The sequence below is a fragment of the Schistocerca serialis genome, chromosome 3 (genome assembly GCF_023864345.2).
Source record: "Schistocerca serialis cubense isolate TAMUIC-IGC-003099 chromosome 3, iqSchSeri2.2, whole genome shotgun sequence".
In the NCBI taxonomy this organism is placed as follows: Eukaryota; Metazoa; Arthropoda; class Insecta; order Orthoptera; family Acrididae; genus Schistocerca; species Schistocerca serialis.
Window position 1 is genome coordinate 1013894983 of NC_064640.1, and position 19668 is coordinate 1013914650.

At 35.3% G+C, this 19668-nt stretch overlaps 1 protein-coding gene across 1 annotated transcript in view; it reads left to right on the top strand.

Moving 5' to 3' along the window:
• The window catches only part of LOC126471474 (N-fatty-acyl-amino acid synthase/hydrolase PM20D1-like), a 248749-nt gene that overhangs the window by 188627 nt on the left and 40454 nt on the right, over window positions 1–19668 (top strand). The window contains exon 5 of the mRNA XM_050099670.1: window positions 7659–7795. Within this exon, the coding sequence (XP_049955627.1) occupies window positions 7659–7795 (137 nt within the window). The remainder of the gene's footprint in view (window positions 1–7658; window positions 7796–19668) is intronic.

Sequence of the window (19668 nt, forward strand, 5' to 3'; positions counted from 1 at the left end):
TTTGAATTTTCAATGAACTGCACATCACAGGCCTTCACAAATGTCTTAGGTGAATTTGGATCAATCAGAATCTTTGCAGTATCCAACAAAGATAAATGCTTTGAATTTGTCTTCTGACTTCATTCATTTTACTTTGATACATCTACAAAATTTGCAGGTATATAATCTTTGGGCATCAAGCATTTAGATATTCACATGTGGCTCAGATTTAGTCTGTGACCATTCCATAATTCTGCAGGAGTAACACATCGAACAGCTTTGGTTGGATATAGATTCTTCAAATAAATCACTGCCGTAACTCAGCTCAAAACTGTTTACGTAGTCCTGCATCTATCAGCTTCAATATTGTTTTTTTTAACAATCATCTAGTTCAGTTGTTCCACAACTCCGTTTTGTTTTGGTGTGTAAGGAATTGTCATTTCATGTTGAATTCCATTCGCCTTTAAGAATGATTTCATACCCTGACTGAAAAACTCTTTTCCCTTGTATGTTTGAAATGTTTTAAGTTTTTGACCAGTTACATTTTCTTCTCATGCTCTGGACTCAGTGAAAATGTCACAGACTTCTTTTATTGATTTTAGCATTTAATGGAATGACTTCTTTGATATATCATCCATAAAAGTGAGAAGGTAATGTACACCTCCCCCAGGCCATGCTCGTTGGTTCACAAGCATCAGAATGCTCTGTCAAGTAGGTATTTTGCTTTTCTACTTGATGTTTTACAAAAAGGCTGCTGAGAGTGTTTACCTTTTATGCAAAACATACATAGGTCTAAGCAGATGTTCATCCACTTCAGTCCATCAGGCAGTTTTGTTTTTAATGCACATGCACTTACACAGTTTGAATGTACCACTCTTCAATGTCACATTTTATAACTGTTGATTCCTACATAATTTGCATAGTTACAGACTGCATCTAACTGATATATGGCAGTTACCTGAGTTGCAGTTGCTATTGGTGTTCCAGAGACAATCATATAGTTTTTGTTGTATATACCACACTTCACATTGTCAGATAACATGCACGATCCATGCCTTGTTGTATGACTAACCGACAGCAAATAATATCCATTGCATACACCATTATTAACAGTTATCTGCTTATTCTTCTCATCTCCAGTAGCTTCAAGATGAATGTTGCCTTCTATAATTTTCCCAAGATTGCTGTTATCTGCTACTGCAGCTTTTGCAGTTCTGGTTTAATGAAATTGTTGAATGAGTCTCTTTTGTTCATCATGTGCCATGTACATGTAGAATTTACATGCCAACCATCACTGTGATGCAAAGATGAAGTTACAGCCACTAATGCATTTTCATTTTCCATATTCACAGAATTTGAAGATTTATTTGGTTTATTCTTAGCTCTACACTCACTTGCCTAATGACATATGTGCTGACATTCATAACATTTAAACAACTTGAAATTTCGCACATTGCAAATTGGTGTTCAGCTTCTGGTGTTCACCACTGTGTTTTATATTTATTTATTTATATATTTATTTATTGACCTTCAGACAGTTTAGTACATTCATCAAGTATTGTAGCAGCCCAATGTTACTAATAAACTCATATCTTCAAATGCAGATTGTAAATTTAGCCATGCATCTGTAGCAGTCATTGATCTATGAAGTTCTGGACATACAGATGAATTTACCATTAAACATATTTTGGATATTGCTTTCTGTACATTCTTTGGCTCTTTGTCAGTGCCAGCAATATTATTTCCTATAGTTCTTCATGTTAGGTACACTTCTATCATAAATTTACAGTCATTGCAGTTAGCTGTACGTGTCAGCTTTTCAAAATTAAACAGTTAGTGTCCACCCAGTCATCTTAAATATGTTCAACTAGTTCAAAAAATAAATATTGAAAGTTTTTAAATAAAATATTATAGCACCATGTTGAACATGTGTGAAATACAGTAACTCCACAAGTAAAAATCACAATCACAATAACAAACACAGCAGTTGATGCCATGCAGATACTTGGGATCTTTACTTGTCATCTTCTGAGCAGATGGTACTTTATTGATGTGGAAACTTCACTGACCTTTTTCTGTGCTCATAACCTGTTGGATGTTCACTACAATTAGTCCTTTGAGAGATTTTAAAGTTGACTTTGATGAATGAAATTAAAGTATACTGTATTGCCAGGAACACAGAAGCTATTTAGTTAGTTAGTTAGTTACATTTTCCATGGATCATCTTGCATGATAGACTGTAATGATGCAGAATGAATCATTCTGTATTCACATCACAAACTAATTTATATCATTGGGTAAGTGATAAAAATTTTTGTTGCAGCATTGTGCACCCCTGTTTGTGCTAAAGGTAACATTAATGTGGAATAATGCACATCATTTTTCCTTCTGGTATTGTAATATGTACCTCATTGTTCCTTATGAACTGTGGTGAATTATTTACAACAAATTCAAGGGGGAATAAATATACTGTCAAGCAGTAGCCAGAACGCCCAACTACTTAAAAAAACATCTCCAAGATGATCATACTCGAGCACTGCATATTATTCTTACAGCCCATTTTTGCACAATGAAGACTTTCTTTCTTAAAGATCTGTACATGTGCTTTGACTGATTACAATACTAGTGTCATTTGCAAAAATAACTAATTCTTTTTGTTATATATTGGATGGAAACTCGTTTACATGTATGAGAAACAATAGTGGACCTAAGATTGAGCCTTGGTGGACCCCAAACATGATTTCTCTCCAGTCAGAATTATGTCCCTGGACTATATTGCTTGAATTACTAAGTACAACTTTCTACATTCTTTTGGTTAGATACGACATTATCCATAGGCTGGTTATACCCTCAAATGCGTAAAATGTCAATTTACCTAGGAGAATACTGTGATTCACTTGATCAAATGCCTTAGAGCAGTTGCAGAAAATACCAGTCAGCACTATTTTATTATTTAATGCTTGTAAACTCTGGTGAGTGAATATGTAAATATTCTCAGAAGAGCAACCTTTCCTAAACCCAAACATTGATTTGCTAAGGATACTATTGTTGCTGATGTGAGACACTATTCTAGAATACATCATTTTCTCAAAAATTTTGGAGAATGATATCAACAGTGAAACAGGTTGGTAGTTATCTATATCTCTCGTGTCACCTTTCTTAAAGTGATTTAACAATGGCATACTTCATTCTCTCTAGAAAAATGTCTTAAGTTAGTGATGCATTACATGTCTCAGATAAGACTGGGCTTATTACATGGGATCAAATTTTTAGTACTCTGTTGGAAAAGTGTAAAAACCAGGTGAGCATTTTTATGAAAGAATATATAATTTTCTTAATTTCAGAAGGAGAAGTTGGTGATTCACTCTTATGATTTAATATTATGAAACTTACATTTTCAACATACTGCTGTGATTTTGCTCTTGAACTGTTTGTCCCTGTGCTTTCTACTGTATTTAAGAAATTATTATTAAGTGCATTTGCTGCCTGTGACTCATCAATTATAGCCCTTTCATTCAATTCAATAGCGATGTTGTCTTGTTCTGTGGCTGGTTGCTCTGTCTCTTGTTTCACTACATTCCATACAGCCTTAAGTCTGTAAGTACTGATTTCCAATTTTATGTGCATGTCCCTTGCTTTTTTAATAACCTTTCTTAGTAATTCAGAGCAGTTTTTTGTAGTGTTCAACTACTGCAGTATCCCTGCTTGTTCTTGCCAAAACATAAATTTCACTGTTCCTTTTGCAAGATACTTTAATCCCTCTACTGATCCATGCTTTTTACATGGTTGTTTAGTGTCCTTTCTCATTAGCTTATGCAGAAAACTATTTTTAAATAATGATATGAATCTATCATGAAATAAATTAAATTTTATGGTATGATTTGGTTCATTGTAAATTACATCTCATGTCATCTCCTGTAAACTGTTCGTAAAAACATTTGTCCTGGAGTCATTCATTATTCTGACTGATTTCCTCTGAGGAGTATCCATACTGTAAGGCACTATGATGTTTATCCTAAGTAACTGTGCAACATAATCAGAGAGAGCATTTGTTACTGGGTAAATAGTTATTTTCATGCTTTGAGCTTCATCAAAGGAAACATTATCAATTAGGATCCCACTGTCTTTATCTACTTCTGTTGGAAATTTAATTACTAAAATCAAATTGTAGGATCCAAATAAGGTTTCCAAATCATTTTTCTTATCAGAATCCTTCAAAAAATCTACACTGAAACCATGGCAGATTATTAACTGCTTGCTGCTGTCTGACAGACAGCACAGTAAGGAATCCAGATCCCTTATAAATAGTTAAAAATTTCCCAGTGGGGATCTATAAACAGTTACAATTAAAAGAGAATTTTTTTCAGCATTAATTCACAAGCCCCTGCTTCTAGAGGTGCTGCTCATTACAAAATCTACTTGTCTTGACATTTCTGAACTAGTGTCTGTCTTAATGTATTTAACAACTCTTCCTTTTCTCATGTTATTTCTGCATGAGGAAGCTACAGTAGCATAATCTTTTATATGTGACTTATCCATCTCTGTGGTTATGTGGTGATCAGAAAGGCACAGGACGTCTATCCTTTCAGAGCTCTCTAAATTTTCCAGACAACAAACTCTTCTACCTTATTACACAATCCTCTAATATGTTGATGATATAAGTTAACCTTGATTTTCTGTGCACTGTTAAGCATTTTGTGGGGCGCTTCTGTTATTTTCACTTCTTTCAAAACAAGGTGCCTGAATCCTGATTCTAACCTAAAAAAAGGTGCCCTCTGACACCAGGCTACACTGCAGGGATCTTGCTATGTGTGATGATGGCACCCCGTATATTATCTGCAAGAAGCTCAGCCAACCTATCTTTCCCTCTCCTATTCAGGTGTAAGCCTGTCTAATATGTTCCCATCTCCCAATTGTAGCTGCACTCACATGTGATTTTTGAAAGGTAAATTGTGAGACAGCTATGCGATTTGAGAAGTCATCTTTTTTTTTTTTCACACCAAGTTTTGGCATTTAAGCGTGCCACCTTCAGGCCCCGTATGCATCTCATGTACAGACATGAGGCCTGAAGATGGCATGCTGGATTGCCAAAACTGGTTATGAAAATAAAATAAAATAAAATATCTTCTAAGATTGCATGGTTGTTTCGAGATATTCCGTCTTAACTATTTGACCAGCTGCTGTCCTGCATCAACAGTGGATCAAGAGAGATCATCCACATTGAACATTTTAATGATGTTTTTCACTCCTTCAGTAATATTTTTACCCTTAGTGGTTTCTTTTAATGGTTGTAATGCTAATAATTCATCTTTTATATTACACTAACATCTACAACATGAACAAAAATTGCTAACTGAGATGTGTCCGACAAATCAATGCTCCCATAAAAAGTGATTGCAAATGCTTCGCATGGTATTGCATGATCACACAAACTTTTCTTAATGTCATCAGCCATCATACCAGCTTGCTGAAGGACTGTTTGTCTTGATAAACATACTTGTTCAAACTCTCTTTCTTTATCAGAACATAGTACATCTGAAATGACCAAGAGAAACACCTTTATGAAGTCAGCTTTAACTGAATTGTTGTACAGAGTCCTTGGTTTGACAAGCATTTGTTGTTGCTTGTCCAAATTAGAAATAAGTATTTTAACTTGTCTCTCTGTAATTGACCTGTAAGCTGTTGTTCAGCAGTGCGTTTCACAAAAAAAAGTGCATTTTAATATTACATTCCTTCACAACAATTAGTGATTCACTACACAACAAACAGACATGTTTATCTTTATATAGGGCAAAGAAAAATCCTTTCTCTTGGAATTGATGAAATTCACCAGCATTTACTTTTCTCATCTTAATACGAGACTTTTGCAAATGTATGCATTAAAGATGCATAGAAACACCTGCACAAAACTGACAAACAGCTAGCACAGAACTTTACACATGAACTGACAACAATAACTAGTGTTTTCGCCAAGATACTGCCCCTGCCGCTGTTGTTCATATTTGTACATTTTGTGTCTTAGTTGGTAAATTTCGTGTTCTTGTTGCCTACTTCCAACATCTGTGATCCACCAGTGTGTGTGTGTGTGTGTGTGTGTGTGTGTGTGTGTGTGTGTGTGTGTGTTTTAGCACTGATCCATGAGCGAAAATACTTCTCCCCACACCCCTTCAAGGTAGTGAGCTGTTTCCACTACTCTCTGCACACACATAGCCCACAATTTCACACTCACACTGGAAAAACATTTGGCTTGGTTGTTAAAATTCTACAATGATGAGAAATGGAATCTCAAATTGCACTGAGTAAGCAAAACTTTCACTGGTCTGCATCATGAGCTGCAAACTCGAGGTGAGCTGAATGTTGGTGGAAATTTCCAAAAATGTGTACCGGGTGGAGTGCGATGAAAGTGCCTCGTTATCTCTCCCATGAATTTCTTCTATGGGCCAGATAGAAACCAATTATGGGCCAGATCCAGCATATGGGCCACCGGTTGCCTATCCATGTTTTACATAAATGATCTAGCACTCAATATTGATTGTCGCTCAGTTTTCTTCCCAGAGGACACATCTATAATCATGAAACTAACACTGACCAAATTTTGCAAACTGTCATAAATACTCTAGAAAATTAGATAACTAATTTAATCTAAATAGGCTGAAATCAAACATTGAAAAACTCAATTAATACTTTAAAAAAATGGAAGGTTAACTCAGTGGCCTCACGTATACAATACCTCCTAAACAAATTAAATAACCTGATGTTTGTAGCGATGATTATATATAATGCAACCAGCATGAACATCAGGAAAGAAATTCATCACAGCTGCTTTAAATCAGTAATATGGTATGGAATATTTTGGGGCAGTGGCCGAGCGGTTCTAGGTGCTACAGTCTGGAACCGCGCGACCGCTACGGTCGCAGGTTTGAATCCTGCCTCAGGCATGGATGTGTGTGATGTCCTTAGTTTGGTTAGGTTTAAGTAGTTCTAAGTTCTAGGGCACTGATGACCTCAGAAGTTAAGTCCCATAGTGCTCAGAGCCATTTGAACCATTTTGGGGCAGCTTGAACATTATTAACACTCCAAAAAATATCGTTAGGAATATTCATAATGCAAAGTGAAGAAAACCATATTGCACACTCGTAAAAAATCTAAGAATACTAAGTGATTCTTAATAATACATTTATGAATTGATGATATTTGTTCACACCAATTTCAGTTTATTTATAGCAAATCAATATCAGCATGAATATAACACTTGGAATCACAATAATTTTATGCTGAATGTCCATGATTTGAAACTTTCGGCTCAAACTGTGTAGTGTATGGGCACTGAAATCTGTCACAAAGTGGAAGGAGAAGGTTTGCTGAATATTAATTTACAATCACTGAAAAAAAACTTGTCTCATGGAATGCTGTAGGAATGATATTATTCAATTGGAGAGTTCATTATAATTATCTAAATTATCTAAAAAAGAGAGCACATACTTATGAATAAAATTTATTATTTTTTAAAAAAAATATAACCAATACAGTATATGTTAATGACATTTTAAGAAAAAATCCTAACTAATTTTTATATTTTAATGAGTCTTCTCAATATTAAGTAAATAACTTGAAATTATGTGTTAAGAGATAAGAGACTACTCTTTTATTCTATTTTGTCTCATATGGTTATGTTTTAGATATCTGGAAGACGAGGGGCACAGGAAATAGCAAAGATACTCACAGCACGTGGTGTCACTCGATTAGATTTTGTATTGGATGAAGGCTATCCGCTTACAAAAGGGCTGATACCTGGCACAGATAGGCATGTAGCAATGTGAGTAACATTTCAGTTTATCTTAAAAGGTCATAGTGAACTAAAAGGAGGACAATAATGCTGTCTGAAGCAAGATATGAAATGTAATTGAAATTAAATGGTAGTTGTAAATACTGATAAATGTAATATACAGATACAAGGTGAACCTACATAGCATGCTTGTTACAAAAGTTACATATGTATAACTAATATCTGTATTGCAATTTCTAGTATATGCTTATACATGTAAAGAAATGTGTTATTTGGTGTGATAACATTAATAAGTAGATACTGCAACTAATGTGATATGATAAGAAGACCATAAATCAGCATAGATTGTACTATTTCTTTCTGGTAATAAGAATAAGATACAAAATAACAACAGCCACAATGGATAGCATAAGAATGCCAAACTAATAAGAGTTTATGTGTTGATGTAGACGTCCCCAGTATATGCGACTGACAAAAAGATCTCCATTTGTCATTATATCTCAACACCTCTGCTCAGGTGGAAACCCAACAGCTTTTCATCAATAAAAGTTTAATTTCACATATATGCCTATAAAGAACTATGTTTGTGGTGGTTTATTGCTTTTGTAACACAAGTGTTACACCTCACAAGTTAAAACTCATCAAGGAAGTGACTGAACAATAACCATAACAGTAAGTATTTATTGGTATCATGCAGATATATTGTTCCTATTGAAGTCTTTAACATTATGCTGTGTACCAGATCATCATCATGCCATTTACCTTCTTGAAAAATTATAATGATACGTGAAATGTTAAAACTATGGTATTTGTGGGAATGTAAAATATTTGTCGAAGGGTAAACTTTATGAACACCCCATTTCTGGATGCTTTTCACCCACTGAATGTGGGTAATATAAAGGGAAACAAAATCAGATCTGTATGTCACCAGTCTTTGTATTTTCAAAAAGAATGCCACAAAAGACAATGGTAAGGTCAATGAAAGTACAAACATGAAGTTGTCTTTGAAGTAAATACACACATATATATCCACTACCATAATCATGTGTAACAGGACAAATTATGTGCCTTCAACTTGTTGTGGTGTATCACTATATTTATATTTGTGTTAACAGACACAAAGGAAGAAGTTCATTTACTTCATCTAGGCAGTTGTCTGGTTCATTGTTATCATGAAGATCACGGTGATTTTTATGTTTAATTTAAGACTTCATTTATAATTTTATTTTGTGTTTCTCCTGCATCAGACTTTCATATCATTTATTTGTTCCTACTGAGGCATTTACTCATACGTATGTGCAGTCTCCAAATGTTTAGTGTTATAGAGAAACTGTCCTTTCATTTGTCACTTTCTACATTTCTGTTCTCCTTTTATCTTTTGCTACAGGAAAAAAAAATGGCAAATAACTTCAAACCACTGTTTTTTTAACTTTTGTATCTTAATTAGTCATTTCTAATACAAAAAATACCTTTTTGACTATTCAGTCCAAACCTGTGGATTTCATATTCACTATGTTGTCTGTATTCAATTTTTTATTCTAAATTTTCTATTTCAAAACTGCATAAAGTTTTTCCTGGGCGTAAATCATTCTCCAGTTTGACTCAACATACATATTTATTTGGTTATTCTGTCCCACTATGTCCCACAGCAACTTTCCTCAACAAACTATAGCTTTATGTTACTGATAATTGAAATTTTCCATGTGGTCACAGGATTCTATATACATGTATAAATGATCACAGCATATAAAATGAATTAGCTTAGCAACTAAGGTTCCATTTTCCCTAATACTCAGATTTATTGGGATTTAAATTTTTCAGTACTATATCCTTGGACTGAATAAATTTTTCTATTTTCTTGCTGTGTGAGGTTAATTAAGAACTCAAACTTTCAGTTATTTCCTCTGTTGAAACTGTCACAAGCAACTCATTTCAGTGACCTGACTATGAAATTTACTTGACTGACACATGGTAACTATACACTTTAAATACTGAGTACTGGCTGGGTAACATGGTGACTGTACTAATTGACTGGTGTAGTACTGTTTTGACTAGTGAACATGAACTAGCTTAAGGTTTGTGTTTGACACCTACTTATAGATGCCCATATCACAGAAATTACAAATTGGTAAAATACTATGCTATTCCATTATAGATGTTAACATAAAAGACAGGAAAATTAAAAGGGATGAAGATACAATCAGCAGGGTAGTAAGTTTGTTTAATAGCTGTATGTAATTATAAAATGACAAAATAATAGGTAATAGTTTATAAGAGTTAAGTTTTAATGTGCACAGAGATTTTCATAGTTTGTTAAGAATTTTCTAGAAAATGAATTCTTCTCAGTTAAATAATTAATAAATTAACAAGTTACTTATGCCCATGTATATATTTTTGGAAATAGAAAAATTGAGGCTATGGAACTTGGCACTGAATTTTGGAAAGAATTACATTTTAAGATTTGAAAATTTTGAATATGAATAACTTTATATTTCAAGTTTTTGGAAAAAGAAAAGTGTTCATTCAAAATTGCAGAATGGAAAAATTAAGTGGCATAGAATATGCAGTAAAGAAATCTGAAGGAAGATTTATACAAGGTTCGAGAGGCTTGGATAAGAGGTTGCAAGAAATACTCTAAAGATCTGTAAGCAACTCACGCCATAAAATCTTGAACTTTGGCAATACTGAATTTGATGTACACATGGTTTGATTCTTCTGAATGTTTCCATATGAACTAAATATGGTTTGTGGAGGCATAATGTTGCTTGGGCATACTTACCTCCAAATCTCTGAACATGTTGCACTCGCTGGTCAGAGTTATTGTGATACTGTACTTCTTCCTGATCTGCATCTTTTGAGGGGTAGTTTTGCACTGATTTTATTTTCATGGATGACAATGCATGACTGCATAAAACAGTACAGGTGATTCCCTTGACTTAAATCCCATCAAGCATGTGTGTGATGTGTTGTCTTGCAGCATGTCCACATACATCAACAATTCTCGAACAGTTGTCAACCACAGTGGTGGAGGAATGGTATGTCCTATTACAAGAACTCTTCACCAACCTTGTGGCCAATATGGGAGAACATTGAGGAACATGCACTGCTGTCCATGGTGATTAAACACCACATTAACAACCATGTCCCACCTTTTGGAATGTCCAGAAGACCATCATAAATTGTTGTGACTTCAGTGTAATTATTATAAACAAGAGTTGTACAGTGTTTATTTTAGTCACGTTTAACCTTAGGCTCATACAGTTCATGTTTGATTGTGCTGATATTTCTCTAGGAATACTTATGGACTGTAGGAATGTATGACAATAATATAACAGTTAAGTTTGTGTTTGAATGCTGACAATACTCTTATGCTCCTTGTTTAATGTAGGAGCGTATTGTAAAAGAATCACCCTATTTCCATAAGGTCCTTATTACAGATTCTCATGGCCATAATTTTGCAATACACCTTAAGGGTTTTTTTTTTAATTAATCAGTCCTGCTGTGTGAGTGTTGAGAATTATGGATAGCCAAGACCATAGTACATCTTTAGTAATGTGTTTCCATTTACTGAGCTAGACATCTTCCTCTTTACGAATGTTTTTGAGTTAATTTTTGGACATAAATTATCTATGTGATTTTCCTAAGATGAGTACTTGTGTATTACTACCTTGAAGAACATGCAACTGCTTGTCTCATGAAGATTTGTGTTCCCAACTTTAAGGCTAATATTTTCAGTGTGAACATTTCTGATAGCATGGAACTGTATGTAAATGTTTTTGTTCCATTTATGAACAAATTTTTATCACTAAAATACTGGATTGCATTTTCTATATTCAGAACAAGTCTTTTCTTCAATTCATAAGAGGTAAGTGGTCAGCACAGATGATGACATTTGTGCCATCTTGTCTACACATATCATTTATGTAAAGAATGAAAAACAGTGGACACAATACTGATCCTTGAGGCATATCATATTTAACTTATTGAAATTTAGGGCACATATTTATAATTTTTGTTTCGATTTTGCAGTCCACTTCCTTTCGCTGTGTGCTGCATTTTACAAGGGATTGTATAATATCAACCACTTTTCCTCTGATGCTGTATTGATGAAGTTTCTACAACAGTGTCTCATGACTAGGACTCAGATTTGAAAGTTTGAACCTTACGGAACCTAAAAAGGGCTAAATCATACTTAAACGGCCTAAAATGAGCTAAATTGGGCTTTCATAGAAAATTAGGGGCTAAAGAAGACTTCTGCAGGAAAAAAAAACAGTTTTTAAATATGGTGCAGTTTCTGAATTAATACTAAGGATCTTTCCAGAAGTTGTGCTGGATGTGAATTTCATGACATTAGTTGCAATGTGAGTGTAGATGTATTAACCAATTTTGTCATATGAAAATATATGCCAGACTGGGACTCAAACCCAGATTTCTTGCTTATTGCGAGCAGTCACATTAACCACTTCAGCTATCAATACACACTTCTCAGCCTGACCCAAACCTCCATATGTCACAGTCCACATCTTTACATTGTAGTCTTGTGTACACCCCCTCTTAATCATGCAATGTTACTCAAATTCCGCTGAGTGAGAATGACACCACCACAGGGAATCGGGACTATTTTTATTGTCATAAGCCACAGCTCAACTTATAAAACTCACATATGATTTAACAGTCAGCAGCTTGTATGAAATTTTATTCACTGAATGTGAATTGTATGACATTATCTGCAATCTGTATAGATGTATTACATAGTTGTGACATATCAAAATTACCATATGTCACTAGTGAATAATACATCTACACCCATTGCATCTGATGTCATGAAATTTGCATGTAGTGAATAATTTGGAATAACAAGTTTGTTGTTTGGTTTGGAGAGAAAGGGACCAAACTATAGGGTAATCAGTCCCTTTGGGATAATATTTCATACAGCTGCTGATTGTCAAATCGTATGTAATATTAAGGAGAGTCAATAATGGAAATTTGTGCAGTTTGAGGAACAACGTAATGAAGTTGTACACTGTGCTAAAATCAAGAATGTGTAAGGTACAATGTTGCTCGTCTTTATAACTTGATAATGTGTCAGGATGCTGGTGCATCGGTGACATTTCGATCTACTTATTTTTATAGTTTGGAAGGTATAAGAAATATTGTCCACATTGAAATCAACACTGTGTGTGATGCCATATTGTTGCTTTGAGAATATACCAACATACCACTGCATTCTGCCAAACACAGCCAACCTTTACTTAAATGCCAACCAACAATAGAGAGGTATATTAAAGGAATAAATCATTGACACTTGATGAGTCTTTTTATTTTTGTAGTTACAAAGTAAATTTGCGTGGTGTGTTGACTCAATTGAGTAGTGTACTGTAAATGTAATAGTGTAATGTTTAAACAGAAATTGTCAAAAATTGTTCTTTTCCGACAGTGGATTGGAAAAGGCTCCAATTTCATAACTGACAAATGAGTAAATTTTTGCAAAGCCTGTCAGAAGCAAGTAAGTTAACACAGATGACTGTTATCATTCATTTTATGTACCAGTCTTCTTGTGAGTCTTCTACTCTTGGATTTTCCACTTGCACTTTAAAACTAGACTGCTGACAGGGGTATGCAATTCAATTGAAGTTGACATTTTACATTATAGCATTCTTATTTTTTAGTTACTATCATCTTTTTAGTGTTTTTTTGTTTTAATATAATAGAGGCTATGACAAAAGTCACATTTCCTTCAACACAAAGATTCCACAGCTCACATTACAAGCATTACTAGGAAGAACAGCAAACAACAGATTCAACCATTACTTTCCTCTATGACAAGTAGTGCAGTGGACAACTTTAATATAGACTTGTGTGAGGCTTTAGTGTTGGCTAATGTGCCATGGAAAGTGCTAAAGAACCTCAATTTTAAGGGCTTCCATGAGTGTATTAGTAGCTGCAGTATACCAGATGAATCGACAATGTGTAAATATTATTTGCAACAGGTGCATGAAAAAGCTGTTGCTGATATTAAAACAGACGTTGGTGACTACCATATTTCACTTTGAATTGACAAGACCAGTGACAGATGTGGCAATTTTACATTAAATGTCATGGTGGGTAGATTCCACAGCACCAGGCACACTCCACCTATTCCTGTGTAGAGAATTGGAGAAAAGGAATCACAGCACAGTAACCTGGACTATCAGTTATGCCCTATGCACCATATGACCTGGAGAAGATGTTTTGCTGTTGGTGACAGATTGTGCTACCGGTATGTTAAAATGGGATCCATTGCACTTGCCTTGCTGGTGACCTACATCATCTAGCAGAAGAAGACACAAATAGTTTTCCTGAGGCTAACAGTATCATTTCCTCTGTTAAGAAAATATTTATCAAAGCTCCTATCCACATCCAGTCCTTTAAGGAAATAGCTCCAAACATTTCCCCTCCCCCCAGAACCCATACCTACATGTTGGTGCACCTGGCTCTTCGAATCGTTGTTATGCTGAACACTGCCAAAAAGTCAATCAGGTAGTAGACACATTTGACACTAGTGGATCAGCTTTTATTGAAAAATCCAAGCTATCCCTAAAGAATAACAAGAATGTTGCTTCCTTGGCATTCTTAAGAGCTCACTTCCAATTTCTACCTGTTGCTTTTGAACGCCTTGAGTCCACATCTCTGCCAATGAAAGATATTGTAGATGTGATCTCAAAGATGCAGATGTATCTAGTGAAAGCTGTCTCTTGTTCTGGGCATTCAACAGGTTGGTATGTTTATGTTTTCTTTGTTGCAGATGTTGTCGTCATGTATCTCATGCCTGTTGCTGAAGGAATCTAGATTTTCCTTAACATGAAGGAAGCACAAAAATACATGATGAATGCAAACAGCCATTATTCCCAATTTTGTAAATAATGGCCTGTAGTGCTCCTGCCCCTATGCGTTGTTGTTATCCTTATTGCTATTTCTTTGAGTAGTATTACTTTCTTGCACCCTATAGTAAGAAACAGTAAATAATATACTATTAGCAGCTACTGATTAGTTAACACAAGTTTCAGTTTTTTCAGAAGGTGTATGACATAACAGGTTGTCACAAACATGTGCAGTGTGTTTTTGCCAAGTGAGTTTGCTGTCCACCATTAACCTCAGAAGTTTCACAGCCCCTGCACAGTTTAGGTAGCTTTTGTCACTGAGGCTACATACCAATTTTTCATTTTTGCTTTGTTGATTTTCATTTTCTGTATGACAAGCAATTTATTTGTCACATAAGACAAAGGATCTTCTTCTCTTGAGCCTTTCTGGCATTGATGCCTTATAAATACAGAGTTGTGTCATTTGCAAGTTGCAAGAACTGTCCAGGAAAACTTAAATCACTTACAGAAACTGGGAAAGGGAGGCAGCCCATTACCAATCCTTATCGCATGCCATATTCCAGTTTCTGTTCACATGATAGTGTTCCTTCAGCTGATAAATCTGCTTTCTATTTTCCAGATAAGATTTGAAGATTGCCAATACAGTTCTTCCAGGTTCATACCGATTGGGTGTATTTAAAAAGACCTTATGATGAGTGAAGTAAAATGCCTTGCTGGTGTCACAAAGTGCCAGTGTTAAAGATATTTGTGACAAAGTGGTTAGTTACAAACCCCTAATTGACTAAATTATCTACATCTATTTGACTACACTGCAATTCACAATTAAGTTCCTGGCAGTGGGTTTATTGAACCAGCTTCATGCTATTTCTCTACTGCTCCACTCTCGAATAGTATGCAGGAAATATAAACCCACAAATCTTTCAATGCGAGCTCTGAGTTCTCTTATTTTATGACAATGGTCATTTCTCTTTGTAGGTTGGCACCAACAAAATATTTTCATTTTCTGAGCAATAAGTTGGTAATAGAAATTTTAAAAAGATCCTGCTGCAACAGAAAATGCCATTATTTTAGTGATTGCCAGCTCAGCTTGGATATCATACCCATGACACTCTCTCTCCTATTTCATGATAATACAAAATGAGAGGCCCTTCTTTGAATTTTTCAATATCCTTCACCAATCCTGTCTGATGTGGATCGCACACTGTGCAGAAATTCTCCAGAAGAGGATGGACAAGCATAGTGTAAAAAGTTACTTCGTGGACCTGTTACATCTACTAAATGTTCTGCCAATAAAACAGTCTTTTTTAGCTTTCCCCATACCATTGTCTATGTGATTGTTCCAATGTATGTAATTCATAATTGTAATCCCTACAGATTTAGTTGAATTCACGGCCTTAAGATTTGTATGATTTATCACATAATGGAAATTTAACAGATTACTTTTAGTACTCGCATGGATGGCTTCTCACTTTTCATTGCTTAGAGCCAAGTGCTATTTTTTTATACCATGCAGATATCTTCTCTGAATCATTTTGCAATTGTCTTTGATTATCTGTGGACATTATGAGACAGTAAATGTCAGCATCATCTGCAAAGAATATAAGAGGGCTGCTCATTCTGTCTTCTGAACTGTTAATATAGATTAGGAACAGCAGAGGGCCTATGACACTTCCTTGAGGAATGCCAGATATCATTTCTGTTTTACTTGATGACTTTCCATCAATTACTGTCAACTGTGACCTTTCTGGCAGGAAATCATGAGGCCAGTCATCATCTAAGAGGATACTCTTGTAAGCACGCAATTTGATTAGAAGCTGCTTTTGAGGAATGGTGTCAAATGCCTTCAGGAAAACTAGAAATATGAAATCAATTTGAGATCTCCTATCAATAGCACCCATTACTTCATATGAATGAAGAGATAGTTGTGTTTCACAAGAATGATATTTTCAGAATCTATGCTGACTATTTGTCAATAGATTCTACAACTACATCTACATCTATATTCTGCAAATCATGGTAAGGTGCATGGCAGAGGGTACATCTCATTGTACTGGTTATTAAGGTTTATTGCTGTTCCATTCATGTTTGGAGTGCTGGAAGAATGATTGTTCCAGTGCCTCTGTGCGTGCAGTATCTATTCTAATCTTACCCTCACGATCCCTATGAGAGTGATACATGGGGGGTTGTAGCATATTCATAGAGTAATCACTTAAAGCCAGTTCCTGAAATTTCATTGGTAGACTTTTTTGGGGTAATTTATATATTTTCAAGAGTATTCCAGTTTAATTCCTTCAGTATCTGTGTGACATTCTCCCATGGATTCAACAAACCTGTGACCATTCATGTTGCCCTTCTCTGTATACCTTCAATATCTCCTGTTAATCCTGTCTGGTATGGGTCCCACACACTTGAGCAATATTCTAGAACTGGCTGCACAAGTAATTTGTAAGCAATCTTGTTTGTAGACCAATTGCATTTCCCCAGTATTCTACCAATAAACCAAAGTCTACCACCTCCTTTACTCAAGACTGTACGTATGTGATCATTCCATTTTATATCGCTACACAGTGTTACACCCAGGTATTTGTATGAATTGGCTGATTCCAGCAGTGACTCTCTGATATTATAGTCATAGGATACTATGTTTCTTTGTTTTGTGAAGTGCACAATTTTATATTTCTTAACATTTAGAGCAAGTTGCCAATCTCTGCACCATTTTGAAATCTTATCAAGATTTGACTTAATATTTATGCAGCTTTTTTTCAGATAGTACTTCATCATAGATAATTGCATCATTTGCAAAAAGCCCAATTTTCTTATTAATATTGTCTGCTAGGTCATTAACATACAACATGAACAGCAAGCATCCCAGCACATTTCCCAGGGGCACACCCAAAATTACTTATACACCTGACTATGACTCTTCATCCAAGATAACATACTGTGTCCTCCCTACCAAAAAGACCTCAATCCAGTCACAAATCTCACTTGATACCTCATATGATTGTACTTTCGACAATAAACATAGGTGTGGTAATGAGTGAAATGCTTTTCAGAAATCAAGAAATACTGCATATACCTTATTGCCATGATCCAAAGCTTTAAGCATGTTATGTGAGAAAAGTGCAAGTTGGGTTTCACATGATTATTGTTTTTGAAATACATGCTGGATGGCATTGAGAAGGTCATTCTGTTCAGGATACCTAATTATGTTTGACCTCAGTATATGTTCTAAGATTGTACAACAAAACTGTGTCAATGACTGGGTGGCAGTTTTGTGGATCACTTCTATTACCCTTCTTGTAGATGGGTGTGACCTGTGCCTTTTTCTCAGAACTGGGTACAGTTTTTTGTTCAAGGGATCTATGAAAGATTGTAGTTAGAAGAGGGGCTAACTCAACTGCAAATTCAGTATAGAATCTGACAGGGATTCCATTGGAACATTGAGCTTTGTTCAGTTTTAATGACTGCAGCTGTTTCTCAACACCACTGATACAAATACTTAATTCATTCATCTTTTGAGTGGTATGAGGTTTCATTGGGGCAATTCTCCTGGGTTTTCCGTTGTAAAGGAACATATGAAAATGGAGTTAAGCATTTCATTTTTTGCTTTGCTACTCTCAATTTTAGTTCCTGTCTCATTCACTAAGGACTGTACAGTAACTTTGGTGCCACTAACAGCCTTTACATACCACCAGAATTTCTTTGGGCTATGTGAAAGATCACTTTACAGTATTCTTCTACAGTAGTCATTGAAGGCATCATGCATTGCTCTGTTGACAGTCAAATGAGTTTCATTCAGAATATCTCTATCTATAGCTATACCATTGTGTAACACTTATTATGCAGTAATCTCCATTTCTTTAGAAGTTTCTTTATAGTGACTCTATACTGTGGAAGTTCTCTCCCATTATGAACTCTTCTACTGGATACACATTTATCCAGTGCATGATCAACTATACTTTTAAACCTGAGCCAGAGTTCCTCTACATGTGATTTTTTATCTAGTTTACTGAATATATATAGATCTTTCTCCTCATTGTAGTTGGCCTTTGAACTTCAGTAATCATTGTTGCCACAACTGTGTCATGGTTCCTGATACCAATTTTTATGTGGACTCCTCAGAGATGTCAGGTCTATTTGTTGTCATTGGATCCAATGTATTTCCATCATGAGTGGTGTCTCTAACTATCTGTTCTAGGTAATTTTCAGAGAAGGCATTTAGTAAAGTTTCACAGGATGTCTTATCATAACCACCACTAACAAAATTGTAATTTTCCCAACTGATTGTTGGATGATTGAAGTCTCCACCAGTGATGACAGTATAATTGGGGAATTTACTTACAAGTGAACTGAGGTTTTCTCTAAAATTTTTGATTACGTCAGAAGATGAGTCTGATGAGCAATAGAAGGATCCAATTGCCCAAACAATTTCACATTCAGCTTCAATTTCTATCTCTATGGATTTGCACTTCTTGTTTACTGTGACAAATACAGCATCTCCATTTCCCATTAGCCTATCCTTTCAGTATACACTTAAATTTTCCCCAAAAATCTCACTGCCATCTATCTCAGGTTTTGTTTTCTTCTACTTAATCCATACTATTAAAACACAGTGTACTGTATGTTTCAAAATCCTTCTGCAAATCAACTATAGTGATGTAGATCTGTAATTCAGTGGATTACCCTTAGGTTTTTTCTTGAATACTGGTGTAACCTGTGCACCTTCCATTCTTTAAGCATGGATGTTTTGTCGAATGAGCAGTTTATGATTGTTATGTATGGAGCTATTGCATCAGCATACTCTGAAAGGAACCTAATTGATATAAGGACTTGCCCTTTTCAAGTGATTTAAGCTGCTCCACTACACCAAGGATATCTACTTCTTACTTACTCATGTTGGCAGCTGTTCTTGATTCGAATTTGTTGTGTTGGCAGAAGAGCCAACTCTGTGTTACTAGAGGAGGCTGAAATGTACACATTTTAGCTCACGCAGGCTGGCGTGAGGAGGGAAGAACTATACTGACGTGAGCATTCCAAAGG